The sequence below is a fragment of the Grampus griseus genome (genome assembly GCF_964374135.1).
Source record: "Grampus griseus genome assembly, chromosome: 14".
NCBI classification, from domain to species: Eukaryota; Metazoa; Chordata; class Mammalia; order Artiodactyla; family Delphinidae; genus Grampus; species Grampus griseus.
Window position 1 is genome coordinate 23,145,489 of NC_139008.1, and position 27,376 is coordinate 23,172,864.

Consider the following 27,376-nt stretch of genomic DNA (forward strand, 5'->3'; position numbering starts at 1 on the left):
TTCTGGGTTACAATGGTGAGGAAATCTTCACAGTCCCTGCCCTCCGAGAACTTACAGTCCACTGGGTAAGACAGACATACTCACATGGTCACACAAAGAAATATAAGGTTATAGATTGTGATAAGTGCTGTGAAGGACTTACTGTGTGGGGGAAAATGAGTAACAAGACACCTACAGGGCTTCCCTGGTGGCGCAGTGGTTGAGAGTCTGCCTGCCGATGCAGGGGACATGGGTTCGTGCCCCGGTCTGGGAAGATCCCACATGCCGCGGAGCGGCTAGGCCCGTGAGCCATGGCTGCTGGGCCTGCACGTCCGGAGCCTGTGCTCTGCAGCGGGAGAGGCCACAACAGTGAGAGGCCCGCATACCGCAAAAAAAAAAAAAAAAAAAAAAGACACCTACAATAGTGCAGTGAGGCAGGGTTGGTTTCCTTGAGGAAGTGGCATTCGAGTAGGAGCTAAGAAGTTCACTCCAGGCAGAGGGAACAGCAACGCAAAGGCTCTGAGGAGGAGGGAACACAGGCCCATTTTAGTATATGAAGGATCCTAAGAAATGTAGGTTGGAGGTCAGAGAGCCTGAGGAGCTGGAGAGGCGGGCAGGAGTCAGATCATGCAGGGCTTCGAGGGCTTGGGCAAGGGGTTGGAGAACCCATGAATGACTTTATTTTCTCATCTGTAAAATGGGGATGATAATAGTACCTACCTCAGTACGTGTGAGCATCTGTGGTCATTTGGGCAACAGCTGGCTGTAGGCTGGCCTGGCATGGTCTCGGTTGGGGTGATCATCCCTGCTCTACCTGGTCTTATCCTCCAGCAGGTTAGCTTGGGCTTGTTCACAAGGCAGCAGCTGGCGTGCAAAGAACAGCAGAAGCTGGCAAGGCCTCCTGAGGCTAGGCTTAGAACTGGCACAGCACCACTTCTGTTGCATTCTGTTGGTCCAAGCAGATCGTAAGGCCAGCCCACATCCCATGAGTGGTCATGAAGCTCTTAACAGAGTGCCTGGTGCAAAGGAAGTGCTCCGTAAACGCCATTATCATTATTGTTGTTGATGATGATGTTATCGCTATGCATTTGCAAAGCAGTTTATGCCTTTCAGAGCTTTATCCCATACAGTGGATACCCTACACTGTGTGAGGATAGTTGGGGCAAATGTCACTAGCCCTATTTGCCAAATGAAAAACAGAGGTTAGATTACTCAAAGCCACACACCTAGCAAGTGGCTGCAGCCAGACACTAGAATGCAGGCATCATGTAACTTAAAACACACCTGCTGGAAGTGAACCCTTTTGCAGATGATTTCATTGTCCTGAGCACCATTCTGGTAAATGAAATAATTAAGATACAAATACTTCTGTCAGTGGCCCAGGCTCCTGACTGTGAGGTTTAGTTAGGGTCTCTGAGATCTAAGTCTCCTACATAAGTTTTGGGTTTTGGTCCCCAAGTTCACTGGGGTGAATGGTGGTTTTCTTCCTTCTTATCCAGAGAGCCTCTCTTTGGACTCCAGTTGCTTTTCTTCTCCACCTGTGACTTTCCTTCAAGAATTGCCAAGCTACCGGTCTATTGCTCGTAAGAGGACGCCCATCCTTCCCCGGGACAAGCAAAGTGGCACTTTGCTGAAGCCAACAGACTCTTACAGCTCCCAGTTGGAGGGAGAAATCACTGAAAACCTTGACAACCAATCCATTCGGAAATACGCACTGAACATCTCTGAGAAGCGGAGACTAAGGTTTGTCCAGCAGCCATCTGGAAGGCATATGGTGTATGTTTTGGGAAGAGGTGCTTTTTATGCATGGAATGCATTTCCTGAAGAGTTCACATAATTAAAAGTTTATTACTTAGGATAAGCTAAGCTGCTGTGACAAAGATACGCACACAGGTAAAATCTCAGTGTATTAGAAGTTCATTTCTTGCTCACATAAAAGTCCTGGGTTGAGGTCAAGGGGGAACGTTGCAGTCACTCAGGGGCCCAGGCTGCTTCCATCTTGTGGCTCTGCAACCCCCAAAGCCTCATCGTTGTGTGTAGTCACTCTGTTCCCCTTCCCCCCAGCACCTGCCCACCATTAATCTACTCTCCGTCTCTATAGATTTGCCATTCTGGACATTTCATGTACATGGAATCATCCATGTGTCTGACTTCTTTCACTTAACTTCATGTTTTCAAGGTTCACGTAAGTTGTAGAATGTATCAGTACTTCCTTCCTTTTTGTGGCTGAATAACATTCTACTGTGTGGATAGAGCACAGTTTATTTATCCTTTGATGGAGATCTGGGTTGTTGACACATTTTGCCTATTGTGATTAATGCTGCGTTGAACATTTGTGTACAAGTTTTTGTTTGAGACCCTGTTTTCAATTCTTTTGGAGTATCTACCTACGAGTGGAATTGCCGGGTCACATGGTAATTCTGCGTTTAACTTTCTGAGGAACTGCTGAACTTCTTCCTAGTGGCCACACCATTTTCCATTCCCACCAGGAGTGCATGAGGGCTCCAGGTTTTCCACATCCTCTCGGCTGGGGTTTTATTTGGTGCTGAGGTTGATGACCCTGCCTTGTCATTGTCATGCTTGTTTCTCAATGCAGGGACATTCAGGAGACCCAAATGAGGTACTTATCTGAGTGGGACCAGTGGAAACGGTATAGCAGCAAGTCTTGGGAGAGGTTCATAGAGAAGGCTCGCGAGATGACAACCCACCTGGAGCTGTGGCGGAAGGACATTCGCAGCATAGAAGGTACACACCCCACACTGCACGTGCTCCTCCGTAGAAGTCTCCTGCGCCTGAGGAAAGGACAGCTTTGTTTTCACTCACCCCCCAGCTGAAACGTAGCATTTCCTTCCGTGATGAACGCGAGCAACTAGCCACAGTTAGGATTAATAGAGCCTGTGTCTTCGTCACCAGGAACATCACAGATGTCTTCCTGTTCCTTCCAGTTGTTGTAGTTGACTGGGAATAGCATCTGTGCTCATCATGACTTTGAAATTACAGCAGTGATTAGATCTGCCCCTAGATCTTGTTATTTAATATGTTAATGAAAATGCTCATGTATTAATCTATCACAAATTTAGTTTATACAATACTGTTTTGATCATCATACGACCATTTGTATTTTGTGCGTTTAAAAATGTTATTCCAAGATGGGGCTCAATAAGCCTCATCAGACTGCCAAAGACACCCATCGCCCTGAAAATATTAATAATCCTACTTTCCCGTAATGGTGAGAATTGGGATGAAGTACAGGCAGACCTAGGAGATATTGAGGGTTTGGTTCCAGACTACCGCAATAAAGCGAGTCACACGAATTTTTTGGTTTCCCAGTGCGTATAAAAGTTGTGTTTGCACGATACCGTAGTCTATTAAGTGTGCAATAGCATTATGTCTAAAAAGTAGTGTACATAACTTAATTAAAAAGTACTTTATTGCTAAAAAATGCTAACCATCATCTGAGCCTTCAGTGAGTTGTAATCTTTTTGCTGGTGGAGGGTTTGAAGTATTGCGAGAATTACCAAAATGCGACACAGAGACAGGAAGTGAGCAAATGCTCTGGAAAAATGGTGCTGATGGACTTGCTTGATGCAGGGTTGCCACAGACCTTCAATGTATGAAAAACAAAATATCTGTAAAGCGCAATAAAGCAAAGCACAATGAAAGGTATGCCTGTCATAACAAGATCCATAGACTGGGCGACTTAAAGAATAGACATTTATTTTCTTACAGTCCTGGAGACTGGAAGTTTGATATCCGGCCACCTTGTCACTCTGTCCTCAAATGACCTCCTCTTTGTGTGTGCTTAGGGAGAGAGAGCACGCTTTGTTGCTTTTTCTTCTAAGGGGACTAACCCACCATGAGGGCCCCACTTTCCTGACCTTACTTAGCCGTGTTACCTCCCCAAGGCCTGTTTCCAGATACCATCACACTGAGGGTTTGAGTTCCAACATATAAATTTGCAGGGGGTGGGGGGAACAATATACAATTCAGTCCACAACAGGTATACAAAAATTGGAAGTTATGACAAAATGTAAAATCAGAAAAAAAAAATTAAACATTTGGGTGACATAACTGAGCCAGGGGGAAAATACCTTTTAGAATTACCCGGTTTCTACTAGAAAGCAAAACAATTTACAAGCTTCTCCTCAAAACTGCTGAAATGGAAATTTTGTGATGTTTGTAAGGACCATGGCAGGATATGTGAAAAAATTTATTGCCCCCATTATTACTATTTTAAAACCTATAAAATACCAGTGGTAATCTATTCAATGAACTTTTTTAGTTGTTTTATTGGGAGAATGTAAACTTATTTCCAGGGGGGGATTCATTAGAAACTTAGAACTTCAACCATCCACTTTAGAAGTTTAAGTGAACATTATCTTTGGAGCAAAAAATAATAAAAGCTAACCTTTATTGAGGCTTCACTGTGAACTGGGCATTGTGTTCAACATTTTACTCATATGATCTCCGTTGACCCTCACAAGAACCCATTTTTCACATAGGCATTTATCATTTGCGTGGTTCAGAGAGATTAAAACACTTGCCCAAGTTCATTGGCTAGAACAAGGCAGACCCAGAATTTGAACCCAGGCAGTCAAGCTTCAGGACCCAAGGTTTTAGCCACCGTGCCCAGATTCCTCTCTTGTTAAGTGGTGGCTTTTATGAAGATTTTCATTCATAAAGTGGCTTATGTGTTGGAAGGTAGTTTCTCCCCATGGAACTGGGCCCTTGATTTTCTCTTCAGTGACTCCAATCCTGTGATTTCTTGGCTGACTAGGTACTCATCTGGCAGGAAGTGAAGGATTGATAGTTAAGCTCCTTACCTCCGTCAAGGAGAGAAGAAAAGATTGTGGGTCTCACATCTTCAGTCTCAGAATATAAGTTCTTTGCCTGCACCAAGAACAAGCAGACATCCTTATTCTTTGAGTGCTTTCTGTCTGTCCTTAGTAATTTAATCATTATTTGGTGGAAGGTTTGTTTTCTATTTGAAAAATCAATGAATGTAATTCACTACCTTAACAGAATAAAGGAAAAAAATTATATGATTAACCCAACTGATGCAGAAAAAGCATTGGTGAAATTCAGTTCTCATTCTCAGCAAATAAGAAATAGATGGGAGCCTTCTTTTTTTTGTTGTTTCTTTTTGTTTTGTTTTTTGTTTTTTTGGCCACACTGTGTGGCTTGTGGGATCTTAGTTCCCCAACCAGGGATTGAACCCAGGGCACCACAATGTGAAAGAGCTAAGTCCTAACCACTGGACCGCCAGGGAATTCCCAGGAGCTTTCTTAATCTGGGAAAAAATATCTATAAACATTGTATAGCACACATCATACTTAATGGTGAAATATTGAAAGCTTTTCTTCTAAGATTGAGAATGAGGAAAAGACTTCTAATTATCACAGATTCTATTCAGCATTGTTCTGGAAGTCCTAGCCAATGTACAATGATGGGAAAAAAAGGGTCAATGACCAGAAAGGAAGAAGTAAGTTGTCTCTTTTTTTTTGCAGATGACATGATTTATTTGTAGAAAACAAAAAAGACAAACTATTAGAATTGAGGCAACTTTGGCAAGGTTGCTAGATATAAGATCTATATATATATAACCAACTGTATTTCTATATACCAGCAACAAACATTTAAAAAATAAGTTATACTGTAGTATCATTGCACCTAGGAATACATCTAAAGAACTATGTGAAATAATTCTGCACAGAAAACTATAAAATATTGTTGAGAGAAATTAAAGAACCTAAATATACCATGTTCACGGATCAGAGACTCAATATTGTAAAGATGTCACTTGTTCTCAAACTGACCTATATATTCCATGTAATCCCAGTCCGAATCTCAGCACATTTTGCACATGCGTGCATGTGTGTATGTGTGAAAATGAATATGCTGATTCTAAAATTTATATAGAAATGCAGAGGACCAAGGATGCCTGAGGAAGAAGAAAGCCTAAAGACTTAGAGCACCATATATCAAGTATTATTGTATCTGCAATAATGAGACAGTTCTGGTATTGGTGCAAAGATAGACAAATAGACCCATAGAACAGAAGAGGGAATTCAGAAACAGGTCCATAAATATATAGTCAATTACAAAAGCACTATTGCAATTAACTAGGGAAAGGATAGCCTTTTCAATAAATGGCGCTGAGTCCATTAGATAGTTCAATAAATGGCGCTGAGTCCATTAGATAGTCCATTAGATATAGTCCATTAGATATTCCTATGAGAAAATATTGAGCCCTCTCTCACACCATCTCAAATTATTGATTTAAGAGTGATTGTAGATTTACATGTGAAAGTTTAAACTTAATAATTTCAAGTAGAGCCTTGAAATTATTCTTCCTCCCTCCCCCACTAAGAGCCTCCAATTTCAGTTCAGCCCTCTGTGGCTGATTGAACCTACAGTGGGTACTGTATCAATACTCCTGGTCAGTGATGTCTGGATTCCTTTTTTCCAGGGAAATTTGGCACTGGAATTCAGTCCTACTTCTCCTTCTTACGGTTTCTGGTATTGCTGAATTTGGTGATATTTCTGATCATCTTTATGCTGGTTTTGCTCCCAGTCTTGCTCACCAGATACAAGATCACCAACAGCAGCTTTGTGCTCATTCCATCCAAAGGCGCGGGTGAGTGTAAGGCCTGATTTGCCATGAGGAGTGTTCTTTTCATTGTGTACCTAGCTACAATGCTTCTTTCTCTAGCAATCTTTATAATCTAAGTCTTGGGTGACTGTATTAGTCAGGATAGGCTAGATTATGCTGCAGAAACAAATGACCCCATAACTCAGCACCCAGTAACCACAAACGTTTCTTTCTTGCTCACACTGTATGTCCATCAGTGTTTGGTGGTGGCTTTGTTCCATGTTGTCTTCACTCTGGAGCCCAAGCTGAGGGAGCAGCCTCTCTCTGCACCATTGATAGTCGCGATGTCCAAAGGAAAAAGAGCCATGGCAAACACGTGCTGGCTTCTAATGCTTCTGCCTGGAGATGACACACATCCTTTTCGCCACACCTTACTAGCCAGTGCAAGTCACTCGCCACTCCTGGGTTCAGCAAGGCGTTTGGGAGGAGCAATGCGGGGTGGGGAAGTGGACTATTTAGTAAACATAATACAGTCGACTCCAGTGACTTCATTTCAAGCTTTTATTTCAAGGCTTTTATCTCCGTTAATGGTGATGCTCAGGCTGCTGTTTATTAAACATCAGTCATCTGCCAGACGCTATGGCAGGTAATGGACCTGTGTTTTCTTACTGAATTCTCAGTGTAAGTCAGGTCTGGGCATCCTGTTTTTTCAAATGGGGATAATTTCTGTCATTCCAGAGATGTTTATTTACCACCCTCTAGTACCAGGCTCTGTGCTAGGAGCTGGAAGTGGAAACCTCCTGCTTCTATCACATGACTCCTTTCCCCAGAAGAATGCCCCGTCTGCAGTCACTTCTGTGGCTCTAAACATTCCTCCTCATCATATTTGTTTTTGTTTTAATTCTATTACACTTAAAAATCAAATAAGAATAACGTGGAAACGCTGACTTTTTGAGTGCCTACTGCATGCCCAGTGCTGCCTTCTCATTTTCTAATATGTCCATGTCACAGATAAATATCTCCTGCTGCTGTGTGAAAACCCTGGGTTCGGTTTCAAGGCCCAGCTCTGTTAGTTGATTAGATTTTGTGAGCCTCATTTTCCTTATCCGTAGAATGAAGGTGATGATTTAACTAGTGAGACAATTGTTTCATTATTCAAATAATGTTGTACTACACTATTTAATACTTAGCTCATTAAAAGATAATAAATACTTATTATTTAAAGTACAAATAATTGAAAACAATAATATAAATTCTATATTATTTAATACAGAAAACTTAAGTGTAAGTAATGATTAAGCAATACTCATAATTTTTAAATGAATATTAACTAAGATAATACAGTGCTTTGCCCATGGAAAGTGCTCAATAAATGCAGCTTTTTTTTTTTTTTTTAGTATTATTTCTTTCTAGAAGAACTGAATGCTATTCTGTCTCACTAGACACCACTGCCTGTTCAGTTCTCCCTTTAGCCGTGAGCAGGGCCTTGGGCGGAGGGAGGCCACGCTCTTGGAGGAAATGAAGCTGGACTCTGAGCGTGGACATCACGCATCTCTTCTTTTTCCTCATTATTTCCTCTGACTGCATTGTCCTCCTGCACATGCTTTTTTTTTCGACTTACCTAGTAAACTTTGTCCCTTAAGATAAGGGTCAGAAGTCCCTTTCTTCCTCTTCTCACTTCCCTTCTCCGTTCCTTCAACAAGTGTTTATTGAGCACCTGCTGTGTGCTGGGCCCTGAGCCAGGCCCTGGGGCTACAGCAGGGACCACCACAGGGTACTGCACTATAGCAGAGGATGGACGTTAGGAAGGGACCACATGAAGAGGTATATAAGCTATGAATTTGCCTCTGGGGGAGGGGAAAGGATAAGGTGCTGAGAGGTCAGACACCAGGACACTGGAGGCTGAGGGGTGCCCCAAGCCCTCTGTGAAGGCAGGGATATGTCAGGCGAGCCCAGGAGGACAAGGAGAAGGCAGCTGTTGGAGAGCTCGGGGAAGCTTCTTCATGCAGAGGAACAGCATCTGCAAAGGTTCAGAGCTGGGAATAACTCAGCATATTAGAGAAATGAAAAGCCAGGTGTGGCTGGTGGACACGTTCCTGGAAAGGGCCAGATAGTCAATATTTTAGGCTTGGCAGGCCATATGGTCTCTGTTGCAACTATTCAGTACTGCCATTGTGGCACAAAAGTGACCACGGAGAAACGTCCCAAATGGGCATAGCTGTGTTCCGATAACACGGTATTAACAAAAAAAGGCAGCTGGCCAGATTTGGCACAAGGACCATAGTTTGCCGACCTCTAGGCTTGAGGACAGTGAGTGAGGAGCAGAGTGGCAGCTGTCTCTTTCCATCTTCCTGACTCTGCTCCAAATAGTGACTGTCTCCCTCCTCTTTGCCTCTAATACTGTGTTCATACAACCATTTGAGCACCTTATATACACCTAACTTCTACTTATCCTTTCTACCACTTGATGGCAGGAACTATTTCTTACTCATCATTTTATCTCCAGCATGTACCTGGTGCATAGTAATTAAGAAGTGTTTGTTGAATGAATAAGTGAACACACATGTTAGGATTATAAAATGGCAGAGCTGGAATTGGCCTTGGAGGAACTGGTTCAACTCTCTTATTTTAACAAAGGGGAAACTAAGGTCCAGAGAAGGGATAGTACATTGGATTATTTTCCCCAGTTTGTCACTCCCCTGTAATTGTAACTTTGCAAAGCTTCCCACTGTGAGCAGAGAATACTTTCTGCCCCCATTGATATTGCTCTTGGCCATGTGACTTCTTTTGTCTAGTGGAGTATTAGTTTGAAATGGCTTTATGTGGTTGGCCTGCCTTATGAGAAGAGCCATGAGGAGAGCATCCCCCCCAGGTAGCCACTGCCTCTCCAGTCTGGTCCCAGAGTGAAATCATGTAGAGCAGACCTCAGCCCAGCTGGGAGCCTGGTGTCCATCCTGGCTTAGCCTGAATCAGCTGAGTGAACTCAAACTGTAGATCCATGAAGGAGAAAATAAATGTTTGGAGGTTAAATAATTTGAGACTTTAAGGTTGTTACACAGCAATAGCTGACTGACACAGAGGAAGTGAATTAGTTGTTCTAGCATAATGTAGTGTCACTAAAATTGCTGTTCAAAAATTTTCTTGGTCAATTATATGTAGGTAAACATGGTTTTTTTTAAGTGAAACTGCTTGTTAATTTACACACATGTAGAGATCTTTTAAAACTGGATTGCTTAAAATGGAATAATAATTATATCGACCACACCTTCCAAAACATGTGCAAACATGAACCCCAAAACGTAAAATACTAATACAATCAGAAAGCCTGTGCTGTTATTAGACCCATATATGAAACGTATAGAAAAAACATATATCCCAGGTATTTAGAGAATAGTGAAAGGGGAAAATGGTACTGCACTTGGTGCACTGGCGTTTAGATTGCAAATAGAAAATCACAGATTCACAAACATATCCATATATAATTGTATATGACATCTAAATGTATATACATATACAAGCATATATACACAAATTATGATAGACAAGTTATAGAGACTGAAGCTATTTCTACTGACGTTCTTGTTTTTGTTTTTTACAGATATTCAATGCACAGTGTATCCAATAAGTAGTTCTGGACTCATTTACTTTTACAGTTATATCATAGACTTGCTTTCTGGCACTGTAAGTATTTAACATAATTCTGGATTTGGACCCTCAATGCTGAAATAGGTTAATTTGAAGACCAGGTTCCTGAATGTCTGCAGCGAGAATCAAACACGAGTGTTGACACAGGTACCAGTGAAAGAAAACAGGATTTACAGTGACCTTATCGGCAAGGATAATGTTCATCCGCCCCTGCTAAGATGTACAGGAAATGTATTTTGTCACTTTCAGCCCTTGGCCTTTTCCTGATTCCTGCCCCCTTTGTATTGACGTGCAACAAGATCTGAGTTCCCCTGTAGAAAGAAGTTTCCGTGAAAATAAACCCAGATAGAATTTATTTAACTTCTCTGACACTGAAAGACCTTAACATATTGTAATCCTAGACCACCTGGATGAAAGCTGTGACTCCTCTTCCCAGCAATTACACACGCAGGTGTGCGTGGTACACACGTGCATACATGCCCTTACATGTGCACATGCACACGCCGCACTTGTGCACACACATACGCAGTCCCTGAAATCCCTTAAAAGTCTATTAATCCCAGGTTAACCCTGCTGCTCTAACGTAGAATTAATCTCATCCTTCCTGTAGTAGTTCCAAACGTTTTAAATTCTTCTTTATTCTAAAAAATGTTTTTTTGTGTGTGCTTTCATTTTTTTAATCCCACTTTTTTTCAGCAAATAAGATTGCAGCTATGAAAAGTGGTGTCTCTGCCTTCTAGACTAGGGTTTCTCAACCTTGGACCCGACACTCCTTTGCTGTGGGCCTGTCCTGTGCACTGGAGGGTGTTTACAGCATCCCTGGCCTCCATCCACTAGATGCCGGTAGCAGCCCTGCTGCTGTGACAAGCAAACATGTCTCCAGACATGCCAGATGTTTCCTGGGGAACAAAAGTATCCCAGGTTGAGAACCCCTCCTTTAGATGTTTTAAAAAATACAAGTATATAAAAATACCTTTCTGAAAGTTACTGGTATTAAAATGCCATGCTATTGAACATTTCTGAATCGATAGATAGAAAGCATCGAATTTGTCCACTGCATTTGGTTTTGAAAAAGTGGATTTTACATCTCTGATCTCATGTTTTCCTCAGAACAACTGAGAGGAATCGTCAGGTGGGTGTTAAAATGTCCACTATACAAATGAGAAAACTGAAGCTTGCAAACTACGCAAGGAGAAAAGAAAGCCAGTGACTCACCCAAGGTCACATGCTAGTGAGAGCAAATCCCAGAACTGCTGTTAGCCCCATTTCTTTAGGTCACGTCCCATGAGAGAAGTTCCTTGTTGTAGGTCACCACACACCATGATCTTCTTCATTATAGGAAAGATTTCACAGGAGACTTAGATGCAGTTGATCACAAATGTTCAATAAACTATGCATGATAAAAAACAGCCCTGCCCCAAAGAATGAATTTTCTACAGTGATAAAAATGTTCTGTATCTGTACTGTGAAATTCGACAGCCACTAACTCTTAAGCACTTGAAATGTGGCTAATGTGACCAAGAAACTGAATTTTAATTAAATTTTATTGTTGTTAATTTCAATTTATTTGTTTTCAATATGTGTTTTTAAAACCATTCTACATGCATTACAGAATGGCCATCATGTACATTCCCTGTAATATCACTGTTCTCACCCATGCAAGCAAGTAGCAGCCTTACACATATTTTTCATGTGTTTTTAAACACTTCTGTTCATGTTTATAGAATGAACAAAACAGCCACTCGCTGAACAGGGTTTTCTATGTAGCAAGCAAATACCACTTCAGCATATGTCTTACAAGTGTTTTTAAACATTTCTATATGTATTACAAAATGACTGTCACATCCATTCATGGAAATAGCAGGGTTCTGTTCTCCATGTGGGTTGCAAGTCTGTAGCAGTCTTACAACTTCTCTCTCACACTGAATTTTAAAAACTTTTCTACACACATTACAGAGTCGACATCCCATGCCTTGACTAAAATAAAAGTATTCTGAACATATTGAGCAAGTAGCACTTTTACAACCATCTTTTTTCCTGTTTTTAAAATCTTCACTAATGCATTACAGTATGCGTATCACATTTATGCACTGAAAAACAGTCCTCAACATAGCAAGTAAGTAGCATTCTTACATCTTTTACGTGTGTTTTTTTTAAAAATTGAGATGTGATTGACATATAACACTGTATACGTTTGAGGATGTACATGTTGGTTTGATACCTTTATATATTGTAATATGATTACTATAGTAGTTTTAGCTAATAACCTTTATCATGTCACATATAAATTTTAATGATAGGCCCAAGAGGGAGCTGGCCAGAGAGATTAAGCAGTGGCTTGTCTTTGCTGAAAACAATTGAGGCAAGCTCATGATCGTATCAGAGAAATTATTTTCCAGGCCCAGTGGACCTTTGTCCTGTGATGTAACTTTATTTTGTAGGAGAGATTGATGACAATCCTGACACCAACCTGGGGCAATAAAAACATGTTTTGTACAGTTGGGCAAGTTTTATGGCCTGTGTGCCCCAGCTTCAGGAGGGTTAAAGAAAAGATGGAGTCTTCTGTTTCTACATGTTTGTTTTTCTATTAAAAATTTACTTAAGTACTCAGTATAAGAATACAGGGTTATCATAAAAATATAAGACTTATAGAGTAAAAAATAAAATTACCTCTTCCCAGAAACCACCAATCCTTTAACACCATGGTTCATATCTTTCTCAACCTTTCTTGTGCACTTATATGGACTTCTTTTTTTTTTTTTTTTTTTTGCGGTACGTGGGCCTCTCACTGTTGTGGCCTCTCCCATTGCGGAGCACAGGCTCCAGACACACAGGCTCAGCGGCCATGGCTCACGGGCCCAGCCGCTCCGCGGCATGTGGGACAGAGGGCACTGCTGTGCCACCAGGGAAGCCCCCCTGTGTATTTTTAATGCTCAGGCTTTATCTGTGCTTTATTCCCCAAACTCTAGTTGAGCACCTCATATATCTATGGATTTTTTTTTCATTTTTTTAAATTGGGCTAAATTATTTTTAAAATTAATTTATTTTTTTAAATTGAAGTATAGTTGATTTACAGTGCTGTGTTAATTACTGCTGTAGGGCAAAGTGATTCAGATATATATACACATATATATACACACACACGTATACGCCCTTTTTTTTTATATTCTTTTCCATTATGGTTTTTCATAGGATATTGAATATAGTTCTCTGTGCTATACAGTAGGACCTTGTTGTTTATCTATTCTATATGTAATAGTTTGCATCTGCTAACCCAGCCTTCCACTCCGTCCCTCTCCCAACCTCCTCCTCCTTGGCAACCACCAGTCTGTTCTCTATGTCCACAACTCTATTTCTGTTTCATAAATAGGTTCATTTGTGTCATATTTTAGATGTCACATATGTGATATCATGTGGTATTTATCTTTCTCTGTCTGACTTCACTTAGCATGATAATCTCTAGTTGTATCCATGTTGCTGCAAATCTGGAATTTTTCCAGCCTCTGGGGAATTCAGGGATGAACAGTGACACTGGAATGTGAGTTCCTTGAGGCAGAGACTGGTTTCCTGGTTCCCTGCAGTCAACTCACTAATCTGACCTCATGCCCTTGGCTTTGTTTCAGGGTTTCCTGGAGGACACCTGCCTCTTTTATGGACATTACACCATTGACGGGGTGAAATTTCAGAACTTCATCTATGATCTGCCTCTGGCTTATGTGTTAAGCACAGTTGCCTACCTGGCCCTGAGCCTTCTTTGGATAGTGAAAAGGTAAAGTTTATCTTGTCATTGTGTTCTCTTTGAATTATTCTTGATGGCTGGAGTCTCGTGGAGGTCCGTGGACTCCAAGAGCCATTGCCCAAAGGATGAGCAGAGTGCAGGGCTGAGCTCTGTGGAAAAAGGTTTGTGAGTGTGTTGGAGGCTGTGGACACCTGGAGGATGGGGGCAGCATCTGGGAGCTGGACTAGCAGCCCAGAGTCTTCAGTCAATCATCAGTGAACACATTTGCCAGTACCATTCTGCCGACCTTATCTTTGTTTTTTCTTTTTAAATCTATCAAGCCTAAGCCCTTTATTTTTTAAAATTTATTATTTATTTATTTATTTATTTATATTTGCGTTGGGTCTTAGTTGCTGTGCACAGGCTTTCTCTAGTTGCGGCGAGTGGGGGCTACTCTTCGTTGCAGTGCGTGGGCTTCCCATTGTGGTGGCTTCTCCTGTTGCGGAGCACAGGCTCTAGGTGCGTGGGCTTCAGTAGTTGTGGCACGTGGACTCAGTAGTTGTGGCTCATGGACTCTAGAGCACAGTCTCAGTAGTTGTGGCACACGGGCCCAGCTGCTCCGCGGCATGTGGGATCTTCCCGGACCAGGGCTCGAACCCGTGTCCCCTGCATTGGCAAGCGGACTCTCAACCACTGTGCCACCAGGGAAGTCCCACCAACCTTATCTTTGATCCGGTATATATGCTAACCAGGTCTCTACTGGGTTGCGAGTGGCAGAAACCCAGCTCTGACTAACTGGGCTAAAGGGGAATTGGGTGGCTGAGAGAACCAAGGAAGGGAGGAAAGTCCAAATTACAGGAAGGACAAGGATATAGGAATGGATTCAAAACAACCCAAAGCAAGGGCTCCTGCATCTCTGATTCTTCTGGTGGCAGCTTCCTTATGTGTACTCCCAGGGTCACAGGCTCAGAAATCCTTTGAAGAGACTTGCTGGCTCTGCTTCATTCAGGTACCCAATTCTGACCCTTCAGTTGTGGCCAGTGGGTTAGGGTCATATGAGAATGTGGCATTTCACGTGGTAGACAGACATTTTAGTGGGAGGTGCCAATTCCCAAGAAAAGTGAGGATTATTAATTACTTTAAATTACTTTAACAAACAACTATCCCCTAAAGTACAGTGGCCCAACACGATAGAAGTTGTAAATCTTTCTCCCATGAAGTTCTTAGTGGGCCGCAGGTTAGTGCGGAAGAGTCCTTCTCAGTCCTGCTGGGACTCAAGCTGACTGCAGCTCAGCCATCATCAGCATGTGGCTTTTTAAGCTGTTCCTCTTGAGGGCTGGAAGGGAAAACGACCTTGGAGGAGTATCACGCGGTAAGTGTTTCTGGGCCCAGCCTGAGAGTGATGAACGTCACTCACATTCCATCAGCTAGAGCTTAGTCACGTGACCACGGCTCACTGAAAGGGAGTCTGGGAAATGTTGTCCTTGGCTGGCAGCTGCTTCCCAGCACTAGCGCTACACTATGAAAGGAGAACCACCCATTCCTGATGGACGGCTTACTGTCTCTGCCCCAAGGGGAATGCTTGGATGGCCACCTCTCTTACCCACTTCATTGTGCCTGTGAGAGCCGGGCAGTGCTATAAGCCATGGGGCTGTGAAGCTCCTTATCACAGGTGTAGAAGAGACCACGGTTTTGGCGTCTGAGTCTGTCCTCCCTGGAGACCAGGGTTCACCACCACAGAGAAAACCCCAGAGCCCAGCTGGGCACTCGTATCCTGAGTCAGGATCTGTGAGACGAAAATGAACTGGTGTGTGTCCATCCCCCACGGAAACGGGCAGCATACTGGCAAGGAGGAGCCGTGGCTCATTTTGAGGGCTGAGAGATGCTCAATAAAGAACTGTTGGTTGATTGGGGTTCTGGCTTTGCTGTTGTGTGCTCACGGCAAGGGCAGATCCAAGTTTTATGGACCGGCAGTGTAGACCTTATGGAGGGGCTGTCTGTAAGACAAAGAACATGAAAGTATCTTTTGTAAATGATAAAAAATCAAAACAAGACCATAGGAACACATTGCTAGAGGCGCTCCGGGGGCCTTGGAAGGGGCCCTGAAGAAGAAGCTTTATCAGCTGAACAGTGAAGCCTCCTCCGGGTCCTGCTCAAGCTTCTGCACCTCCGGGCCTTGACTGCTTCGTGGGGAAGCCTGCAGGGAGGGTGGCTGTGAAGTAATGGGGAGCGGCCTACCCGGAGAGGAGGAAGCGCTACAGGGTGGCAATGGGGGTGGACTTAGGGGTCAAGAGACCAAGGTTCAAATGTGGCTTCACCTCGGTGAACCTCATTTTCTTTGTCTGTGAAATGCACACACCTAGAAGGGTTGTTGGGAGGATTAACTGAAACAAGGCAGGTGAAGAACTTAGTACTGGACCTGGCACTTAGACGTTTATTAAATTAAAATCATCATCGTCATCATCATCATCGTCATCATCATCATCGTCATCATTGTACTAGCCCCAGTTCTGCCACTAGCTCTTTGGATCTAGGGAAATACTTTTTCCCTTCTCTAGATCTTAGCTTTCTCAGACCATTCAATTGGGGTGAGACCTCAGAATGACCATGGAGCTTTATAAATAGCATATATCTGGACCCCCCCCCATGAGACCTACTGAATTAAAAATCTCAGGATATGAAATCACCCGGGAGTCTGCATTTTGGAAAAGCACCCCAGCTGGTTCTGACATAAATTCTTTGCTGTGAACCTTTGGCAGAACAACTGATTGCTCTAATTCCTTTCATTTCTATTGTCTTCACAACTCAGTAGCAAATCCTAAAAATACCCTGGTTTGTCTACAGAGTGTGTGGCATTTGACGTTTTTATGTCAAGTGCCAGAGTGTATTTTTTTCCAGGAAAGCATTTGAATGAGTAATGATTATGAACTTGTGCAACAGAGTGGCATCTGACCAAAACAGGCGCTCGCTAAATATTTGGTTATTTTACTATTTAAGTCATTTATTCATGCATGTATCCATGTATCCAGTATCCATGGAAAGTGGCCATATTTATATCCAGGCATTCCGGATATAAAGGTGGGAAGACAGCCAGGGTACCTGCCCTCAAGGAGTTTAAAATTTAGTCAGGGTAAGGGGCTACAAGCAGTAAACACATAAATGAGATGATTGGAGATTAGGTTATTGCTGTGAAGGAAATTAAAGAGACTGACTGGAAGCAGGAGTCACAACTTTAGATGGGATGGTGGGGAATCTGTGGAGGGGATATTTGAGTGAAACCTGAGGAATAAGAAGGAGGCAGCCGTGGGAAGAGGAGAGGGCAGAGGGAACTGCAAGTGCAAAGACCCTGAGGCTGGAGGAGAGGTTCGTGTGTTTATGGATAGGAAAAAAGCCTTTGTCATTGCAGCAGAGTGGCCCTATGGGAGGAAAGATGGTGCCGTGCAGGGTCACGCGGGACCTCTAGGGTGTATTAAAAGAGTTTGGATTTTATTCCAGCTGTGAAAGAAGCCACTGAATGGGTGAAAGGAAGTGATTTTCAACAGTGAGATGCCTGGTTAGCTGCCACATATTTAGAACGATCCAAAACTTGACCAAGCATGTCAAAATGGGGGGAAGATGCAGCTGTGTGTAACTTTTAAATTTTAGACAAAGCATATCCATGGGCCTGTATTTTGTTGTTCTTATAAGAACGATAAACGTGTTTTGGGGCCAGGTCGGTGGAAGGGTTCAAAAGCAATCTGATCCGGAGCGAGGAGCACTTCCAGAGTTACTGCAACAAGATCTTTGCGGGCTGGGACTTCTGCATCACCAGCCGCAGCGTGGCGGACCTGAAGCACAGCAGCCTGCGCTATGAGCTCCGCGTGAGTGCCACTCAGTTTTCTCTTGGCGGGAGGTGGGGTTACAGCTTGCAAAGGAGCTGGTGGGGGCCAGGCTGTCCCCAGTGCTTAGCTGTGTAGCCCTATGAAGTTTTCAAGAGCTTTTTGCAGAGAACCACTTCCTGGGGTTGATCACCTGAGCCCCAGGCATGAAGCTGGTGAACTGGGGCTGGGAAAAGATGTAGTATCTTCCCTTCTCCCCCATCACCTTGTACTATTTTTTGTTTTTGTTTTAATTTAGAAAATTAAAACAAAATTTAGAAATTTTAAATTTCTAAAATTTCTAAATTTTAATTTCTAAAATTTCTTTAATTTCTTTAATTTCTAAAATTAGAAATTTTAATTTCTAAATTTTAAATTTCTAAAATTTCTAAATTTTAATTTAGAAAACTTATTTTAATCCTAGTTGAAGAAAACTGTTATTCTTTTTTTTTTTAATTTTACTGGAGTATAGTTGATTTACCATATTGTGTTAGTTTCAGGTGTGTGGCAAAGTGATTCAGTTGTACATATACATATATTCATTCTTTTTTAGATTCTTTTCTCATACAGGTTATCACAGAATATTGAGTAGAGTTCCCTGTCCTATACAGTAGATCCTTGTTGGTTTGTACGGTTATTTTTCTGCTTGATGAGAACCTGTCATAAACATCTCTTAAACCAGAAGGAATAGGACTAAGAATGCTATGGTAATAAGGTGGAGTGGAGAGAATATGAAAAAGCGGAATTTCCAGATTAATCAGGAGAAAAGGAGTAACAGATAGCATCTTGATCAAACCCACCGAAAAAAGGAGGAGACATGATATCAAAAGTTTAATGAAGTGAGATGGAAGGAATCAAATGAAGTGTATTATTTGTTTAAAGAAATAACATATAGGTAATAGTAACATATAGGTAATGTCCTGAATAGGTTATAGTTCTGTTTTCACAGTTATTGTGGAGTTTAATTTCAATCTTAAATAGAAGGTCTGCCTTCATTTAGGAGACATGGAAACTGGTTGGGCTTGGTCCAGGAGGGTATCCCTGGGGGAGATGAATATTTAGGAAACTTTAAAGATCGAGAGGGAGAGTATGACGGTGAGTCCCAGTTTCCACCCCTAAATATCCCTTCATCGCAGTGCTCACAAATGAGCTTTCTTTTGTTCTCAGGCAGATCTGGAGGAAGAAAGAATACGGCAGAAAATAGCAGAAAGGACCTCAGAAGAAACGATACGGATTTACTCTTTGAGACTGTTTTTGAACTGCATCGTGCTGGCCGTTTTAGCGGCATGCTTTTATGCAATCTATAGAGCGACTATATTCTCTCAAGAACACATGAAAAAAGTAAGTGCTCCGTGAAAGTCAATTTAACTTTTAGTCCCGTTGGACGTTATGTGTGCTAAGTGTATCGCAAACCTCTCAGGTGGATACTATCATCATTCTGTTTTACATACGGGGATATAAGTTTGGCTGATATGACAGAGAACCTAAAATCAGAGTGACTAGTTTCCACTTGCAATAGAAAAAAGAAAAAAACATCCAGTATAGAGTATTTGGGGTTCCTCCTCCTCCTGGAGTTTACAATGTTCAAATCCAGGCTGGACTGCCTGGATCTAACCCCCAACTGCACAGCTTACTATCTGGGGCCTCAGTTTACCTAAAATAACAGTGGTTTTAAAAATCCAAGTTGGGGGAAAAAAAAAAAAATCCAAGTTGGGGACTTCCCTGGCAGTCCAGTGGTTGAGATTCCACGCTTCCACTGCAGAGGGCACGGATTCAGTCCCTGGTTGGGGTATTAAGATCCCGTGTCCTGCAGCACAGCCGAAACAAATTAAATAAATAAATAAATAAAAATCCAGGTTGGTCTAGTGGCTCTGCTTCATGAAATCAATCATCAGGGGCCCAAGTTCCTTCCATCTTGTAGCTCTGCCACCCTTAGAATGTGGTCTTCTTCTGTATGGTACCGGGTAGCTCACCACATTCACATTCTAGCCAATGGGAAGGAAGTGAAGGGGATGAGAGCACACCCCTTCCCTTCAAGGGCAGGACCTGGAGGTTGCACTTAACACTGCCCCTTATATCCCTTTGGCCAGAATTTAGTCAGAGAGCCATTTACCAAGGAAGACAGTCAAATTACTTAGGAAATTTAGTTTTATCTCAGATAGCCATATATGTGACTAAATAATCTGTTATTATGAAAGGAGGAGAGAATGGCTGTTCCAAGTCAATTAGTTCAGCCTTGAAAATGCTTTCAGTTGCCCATTGATACAGAATACATGGATTTTTTATATTTCACCTTAATAAATCCAGTAGAGCTCAGTTTTCTTCTAGTATGGTACTAGATCATGGTTCCTCCGTTTGAACACCCAAGGAAGGAGATGGCTTAGTTTTAGGTGCCATGTTGAATGAAACAAATGTTTTGTTTTGTTTGCTAAACATGTTTGGGTTTTTTTTCTCCCTTACAGTTCTAATGAAATGTAATTGACATACAATATTGTATAAGTTTAAGGTGTTCAGCATATGACTTGACACACATACAGTTGAGTTCTTTTAAGGTCAGTTCATTTGTGACGCAAATTATTATACTCCTGACCAGTTCTGTTATCTTCATAGGAAATTGACAAGATGGTTTTTGGAGAGAACCTCCTGATACTGTACCTGCCTTCTATTGTGATCACGCTGGCCAATTTTATCACCCCAATAATCTTTGCCAAGATCATCCACTATGAGGATTATTCCCCAGGCTTTGAGATCCGGCTGACAATCCTTAGGTAATGCCTAGACATGCCAAGCACGTCACCACTTGTCCCCTCCCCTGCCCACGGCAGACATTGCTAATCCATTGTGGTACCTTTCCCTGCTGAGCCAAGAATCCTCTTCAGCCTTCAGACAGCCCCCATGAATGAATCAGAGTTTGCATATGCAGGGAAATCTCTTTGACTTGAGCGTCTATATTTTTTTCATGTATTAGCACATCGACAGCTGAGGGCATAGGGTGGGGCCCTTGGAAGAAATGTTGCTCTTCAGATGTTAGAAAGACAAGTGTATACCAGCAGGAGAGTGAGGAAGTGAGAGAGAGAAGGGAAGGCACCTTATAAAGGTATGTTATTTGGCAAGTTGCAACTGGGGCTCAGTCCTATGGGACATCTCTGGGAGTTTGCGTGGAAAATATCTTAGACTTTTCCAATGCAGGAGTGTGTGTCCTCCAGCAAGTATTTGGCCTCCCCTGCCTAAGGGTGGCTGGCTCCCAGGGGCATTAACTCCCTCACGCTTCTACCCCACTAGGCCCATGCGTGGCCTTGGGACGAGAGTTACAGCAGGAACTTGCAGCAGAAACCTGAGACTTTTGCTGGAGTGAGTGCTGAGAAAAATGTGGCCCAGTCACCGACTGTGTGTGCTACCATTGACTCTTTTTTTTTTTGGTTGACAGTTTATTAAATACACTACATTTGTACCTTATTCTGTAGTTTTTTAAGTCATTCACACATGGACTTAGTAAAAATGTACTTTATAGAAAACCATCTGCAAAACTAAAATAAAAATGCACATTTTGCTCACATCTTAGATAAACTGCTGAAAATATTAGGAATTATTTTATTGAAGGTGATCATGAAACATGAGGTGGCTTGAGTTTAGTAAATCTGACACCAGACCATGACTTCAGTAGTGTTCATGTTGAAATGTGGATGCAAAAATGTCTATTAACTAAACTGTTTAATCTAACAGTGTTTGAGAAACAGGACAAAATAAAGCATTATTTTTCCTTTACAGACACTTCTCTAAATCCAATTCCTATACACTTTCTTCTCTCCCATTCATAGAATTAGCTCTGCAGATTGATGAGGCAAAAAAAATTCCTTAAATAAAACCGAAACAAACTAGATCCTATTTACAAAACATGAAAAGGGAGAATTTTAAGTAGGTATTATGGCAAAACTGGTTAAAACTATATACAGTCAAGCGACAGAATATACCTTTACTTCTGCAAATATAAATCTTTCCCCACCTCCTTTCTGGGAGAAATACATTTTCAGGGCATGGACTGTAAAACGGCATACAATGCAAAGACAGAAACAGAGAAGTTTGCAAATTCTTTTTATTTCCAGCTGTTGAAACAGTATTTTTGAGAGTTGAGGTTACCTCTAGCGGTGAAACCAGAGCCAGCTATTAAGCAGGCAGAATGCTACAGTAATTGAATACATGACCATTTCTCTTTTAGCACGTTCTTTGTTCTCCTCTTCCAGAAGTTGTAGACGTCTATTTAGTTTGATTATCTTTCATCTTAATGAAGCTGCATCTACAACGGTCATGTCATCTGAGGTTCCTTCAATCGTTGTATCTGTATTTGAAATGCCATACATGGAGTCAGTCCTGACCAGCTGTCCGTTTAGGCGAACAGCATTTTCACTCATAGAGCACTCTCTTTTTAGCCTGCCAACTGCATGGATTTCTTCATTTTGAAGGGTTGGAGGAAGTCTTTCTAAATCCAGAAAATCTAGTAGTCTTTCACTTAGCGTAAGCACATGAGGTGGTGTTTTTAGTGCCAGAGGTTTGAAGGGAGTTGCCTGTATAAGATCAGGATCTGCTGGTCTTGAAAATGGAATGTCTTCATTATTTCCTGCTACAACAGTTCTCTCTGGCACCTGCATAATCACACTAACATTTGAAACTCCTTCTTGGAATCCTTGTTCCAGGTCAGCACTTGGTGGTGCTACCTTTAATTTTTCCGAGACCCTCATTCTCTGACTAATAATACCTTCGGTGTATTCCATTTCATACTGAGCTCGACTGATTTCCGCCATCTCAGCAGCAGTGGGAGAAGGAAATGCTGCCCCACTCACTAAATGTGTCCCAACTACTGCTTGCTTTTCGGCATTATCTGCTTCTGTGCTTCATATTAAATCCTTTCACTTTCTTCAATATGCACGTGCTGGATTTAGAGCCACGCTTGTCCCCCTGTGCCCGCTGGAGGGTCCCCGGCGAGGACTGCTGCCCGCCGGCTCCCGGGGCCCTCGCGTGGGCGCCGTCAGAGGCCGTGGGCCAAGCTCATGGAGGCGCGCGGGCAAATCACCGGCCTGAGAGGCCCGCAGCGGGCTACCGCTGACTCTTTATAATTTGTTGTAATGTCTCTTCTCATACTAAACAAATATTCAGTTTCCTAAAAAAATAAAATAAAAAATAAAGAAATGGCAGGTGTAAAGCTGGGCCCCGGGAGTTAACACACATGAGTTAAGGAGGACCAGGTGGGGAGTGTGTGACACTGGAATGTTTTCTGTCTGCTTCTCAAATGCCTCAGATGGCATTTGCATCTTTGTTTAAACAAATCTTTTTATTTTGGAAATTTTCAAACAGGACAGTATAATGAACCCCCATGTGTACCCATCACTTAGTTTCAACTATTTACCAACGTTTTGCTAGTCTTGTTTCATGCGGTCCCCCCCACTCTGCTGGATTATTTTCAGCAAATCTCAGGCAACATGTCATTTCACCTGTACACAGCTCAGTATATCTCTAAGTGACAAGAACTTTTCTTTTTAAACATAATCGTCATCACACCTCACAGAATTAAGTCAGTCCCCTGATGGAGTTGCAGAGGGCTTTCTATGGTTGGTTTATTCAAACCAAGACCCAAAGAAAGGCAGCATGCTGTGTTGGGTTGTTATGTCTCTTAAGTCCCCTTTATTCTTTCAAGAATTCCCCCTTGTATTGTGCTATTGATTTGTGGGAGAAGCTGAGGGGTTTGTCCTGTAGAATGTTCTCTACTTTGGATTTAGTTCATTGCTCCGTCATGGTGTCTTTTGTTTTCCTGTATCCCTCCTCAAATGTAGATTCAGACTTTTTATTAGATTCCGTTTCAGTTTTTAGTTATGGAAACCTCTCTGGTGGTGATAGGTACTCACGTCCGCCCGAGGGAGGCACAGCATGTCAGGTGGATGGGTGGGTTTGCTCCCCTACCCACACACTTTTTAATGTTTCTATATCATTTCTTTTTTTTATTACAAACCAAACAATAGATGAAGCATCTTTAAAAAAAAAAAAAATGAGCCTCTGCCCTCCTCTCTTGAATCCATTTTCCCCCAGCAGCCCTCATCTTCACGGTTCCTATTGTTCATGCCAACGTTCACATGTTTTGTTTTCTTTTAAAAATAAGATTGTATCTACATGAAACTCTGCAGTGTAGTTTTTTCACTTCTCAGTATATCAGCCATCTCTCAAGGCTGATACTTAGAAGATTCAATTAGTTCTTTCCAGGAATTGTTCTCAGCGTGGCTACGTCATCTTGGATTCAGGAGTTCCCAGCTTTCTGATCTGTTTTTTCCTCTGCCATTTAAAAATTATTGTGGTAAAATACATATAACATGAAATTTACCATCTTAGCCACTTTTAAGTGTACGATTCAGTGGCGTTAAGTACATGCTCAGTGTTGTGCCACCATTGCCACTGTTTGGTTCCAGAATTTGCTCATCATCCCAAACAGAAACTCTGTGCCCATTTGTAGGTTTGCTGTTAAGAAAGGCAGCTTCTCTGCACCCCAGCCCTGTTCCAAGGGGCCCGCCTGCCCTGAGCCCTCCTCTTCCCATCCTCTCTCCTACCCTCTTCCCTGCAGGTGTGTTTTTATGCGGCTGGCCACCATCTGTGTGTTGGTGTTCACTCTGGACTCCAAGATTACATCCTGCGATAACTACCCGTGTGAGCTCTGTGGCTACAACCAGAAACTCTACCCGGTGAGGCTGCGGGGATGGGCCTCCTGCTCGGTGGGTCATTTGGGGGTGGTAGCATTAGGGTCGAGAGAACAGCCCGTGAAGCCAAGGGTTTGAATCCCAGTCGATCCTCATTCTTGCTGTGTAGCAGAGTCTGGCATGCCAGGCGCTTCTAATTCTAAGGGCTGGAAAACAAAAGTCTATGCTGGAGCTCAGAGGAGCATCCGCTGATGCCTCCCAGAGGCAGCAGGATCGGGGGCTGGAAATGGCTTTGGGAGAACCTGGCTTTTTCTGCTCCAAGTCAGGCTCGTTTCTCTCTGGGTTTCAGTGCTGGGAGACCCAAGTTGGGCAGGAAATGTACAAGCTGATGATCTTTGACCTCATCATCATCTTGGCTGTGACCCTTTTTGTGGATTTTCCTAGAAAGTAAGTGTGAGGGGTCCCCCTCTTATCTCCCCCTACCCCCTCACCCTTTCCCTCATCCCCACCACAGGTTCCCATCACAGCTGCTCTTCACTAAGTGCTGGATGGTTCCGCATCCTGGGAACCACTGACAGCCATTGGTGACTTTGAAAAGCTCCAGGCCATCACCTCCCCCTGGTCCATGATGTGCCCCATGGAAAGGCAGCACGAAGCAGAAACGGTGCTGCTTTCCGCGGGGCTGCCGCGGGGTGACGTCTTGCCGGCCCCTCCGGGCTGCAGTGGATGCCACATTTCCTAGTCTGGGTTCAAGACCCAGCACTGCCGCTTCCTAGTCATGTGACTGAGGGCAAGTTATTTAAGCTCTGTGCCTGTTTTCCTACCTGTGAAATGGGAATAGTAGCAGTGCCCACCTCATAGCACTGTTGTGAGGATTAACTGACAAAATGCAGATAAAAGTACTAAGAACACTCCATGCCACAGAACTCAACAAAACATTAACTATCACCATCAGGATTGTCATTACTATGCTGTCATTAAAAAAGAAAATTATTCTCAGCATCTCCTTGAGCCTTAAGTGAAACCCTGTTCACTTAGTCCCTTTTATACCCACATGTACAAATTCTCCTGGTATATGCCAGAAGTCCAGGAAGCCCTTAAAAGTCAACATTAAAAAAGAAACTGTCCTTTTAAAAAATTACACAAATATGAAGTGAACATGTGCCTATTAAAGTTTTTTTTAATATTTAAACTTAAATAAATACAGAGATCCAGAGAATAGTGAGAATTGTCTTTTGTTACCTTACCCCTACTTCCCAATCCCACCCCACTCCACGGAGGTGACCCTTGTTCACACTTTGGGGTAGATCCAGCAGTCCTTAAAACTAAAGACACACATTTGTATAAATACATGTGTAAGTAAACACACAGTCTTGCTGGAAGTGTTCTTTTTTACCCCACAGATGGGATCGTGGTACATCCACATGGGTCCGCAGCTTGCTTTTTCTCCCCCATACAAACAAACTACCGTGAACAACTTTCCCTGTCAAGGCACGTGGATTTTCCTCTCTCGCTTTAAGGACTGTATGTTATTCCACTGTACCCATGGCTTCTGATTTGTTGATGCAGCCCCTACTGCTGGGCCTTTAGGTTGTTTCCAGTAGTTTTGCTAATATGTGGTCATGCTACAGTGAACAGCTATGTGTGTTTATCTCAGGCCCCTGGTCCTAGAGTTTTTGTAGAGAGCTTCTAGGATTCCAGGGAGTAGCGTGCAGGCTGGTAGGTCCCCATAAGCCACTTTCTGTGCGGATGCACAGTAGCTCAATACTTTTTGGGTTGAGTGGCAAACTAGAGCACAGAGACTGCCCGTGTCATTTACTGTCAACTGCAACGCAGTGAAGTAGGCTGCGTTATAATGCCCTCACATTCCAGATGAGAAGAATGAGCCTTATCTAACGTTATTTGGCCGATAAGCTGTAGATCTGAGACTTGGACCCTGGTGTTAATGATTCCAGAGTTCACTGCATTCTGCATCTTCTAGACATATGACTAAGCAGTTTCCATAAGAAGTATGTGTGGAAACAGCCCTGATTTTGTGGATGTGGTTCTGTGGCCTTGGCAGACACTGTAGTCCAGGTGATAAATGGTCCTGTTTGTTTCCAGGATCCTGGTGACCTACTGTTCCTCTTGGAAGCTGTTTCAGTGCTGGGGACAGCAGGAGTTTGCTATCCCTGATAATGTTCTAGGGATCGTTTATGGGCAAACCATTTGCTGGATTGGAGCCTTCTTCTCACCCCTTCTTCCTGCAGTTGCAACCTTGAAGTTCATTATCATCTTTTACGTGAAAGAGGTAAGGAGAGGTGGGGTTGAGGGGTCAGTAACTGAGACCATCCTTGACCTTGCAAGACCTTCGGCACACGTGCTTGGAGCCCACCCACATCCCATTAGATGTATCAAAATTGCATCCCTTATTTGATACATATTTTTATTCTGGAAAAAAGGCTAATGGATTTTCGCATTTTTGTCATTTTGAGAGTTTTGTTAAGAATGATTTTGCTCCTGTGATTTTAAAAAATGTTTTTTGTATGTAACTACGAGTTGCGTTGCAGTTGATCAATCAGTTGACGGTGGTTCATTTTGGTGATGTTTAACAAAAGGTTTATTAACTAAAGTTTTGTAGTTTTCTGTTTGGATTTTGGAGCTGGTGCATTTATTTTCAGTTCTCAATTATTTGTGTAGCTCCTCAAACGGCTCACAGGCCCTAGGCATTGTACCTGAACTAAGTGCTTAATGGGTGAAGTAGCTCTATAGAGGACTAACTTATCTGGGCTTATTAACCAAACTTTTTCTTTATTGTAGAGGCAATATATGTTCACTATTAAACATTTAAACAATACAGATATGTATTCCATCCCTTCTTCCAGAGGTAGCCTCTGTTAATAACCCCTGACATTATTGATCACCTATT

At 42.6% G+C, this 27,376-nt stretch overlaps 1 protein-coding gene and 1 pseudogene across 2 annotated transcripts in view; one reads left to right on the forward strand and one right to left on the reverse strand.

The window, feature by feature from the left end:
- TMC7 (transmembrane channel like 7) overlaps window positions 1–27,376 on the forward strand; it is a 50,376-nt gene that overhangs the window by 12,486 nt on the left and 10,514 nt on the right. The window contains exons 2-12 of the mRNA XM_082669569.1: window positions 1,479–1,722; window positions 2,576–2,724; window positions 6,449–6,616; window positions 10,170–10,252; window positions 13,840–13,985; window positions 17,647–17,794; window positions 18,959–19,132; window positions 20,402–20,559; window positions 24,396–24,513; window positions 24,818–24,915; window positions 26,572–26,758. Of these exons, the coding sequence (XP_082525695.1) occupies window positions 1,479–1,722; window positions 2,576–2,724; window positions 6,449–6,616; window positions 10,170–10,252; window positions 13,840–13,985; window positions 17,647–17,794; window positions 18,959–19,132; window positions 20,402–20,559; window positions 24,396–24,513; window positions 24,818–24,915; window positions 26,572–26,758 (1,673 nt within the window). The remainder of the gene's footprint in view (window positions 1–1,478; window positions 1,723–2,575; window positions 2,725–6,448; window positions 6,617–10,169; window positions 10,253–13,839; window positions 13,986–17,646; window positions 17,795–18,958; window positions 19,133–20,401; window positions 20,560–24,395; window positions 24,514–24,817; window positions 24,916–26,571; window positions 26,759–27,376) is intronic.
- On the reverse strand, window positions 21,914–22,670 carry LOC309833187 (mitochondrial fission factor-like; annotated as a pseudogene). The gene has a single exon. The product of its transcript is annotated as a mitochondrial fission factor-like (transcript).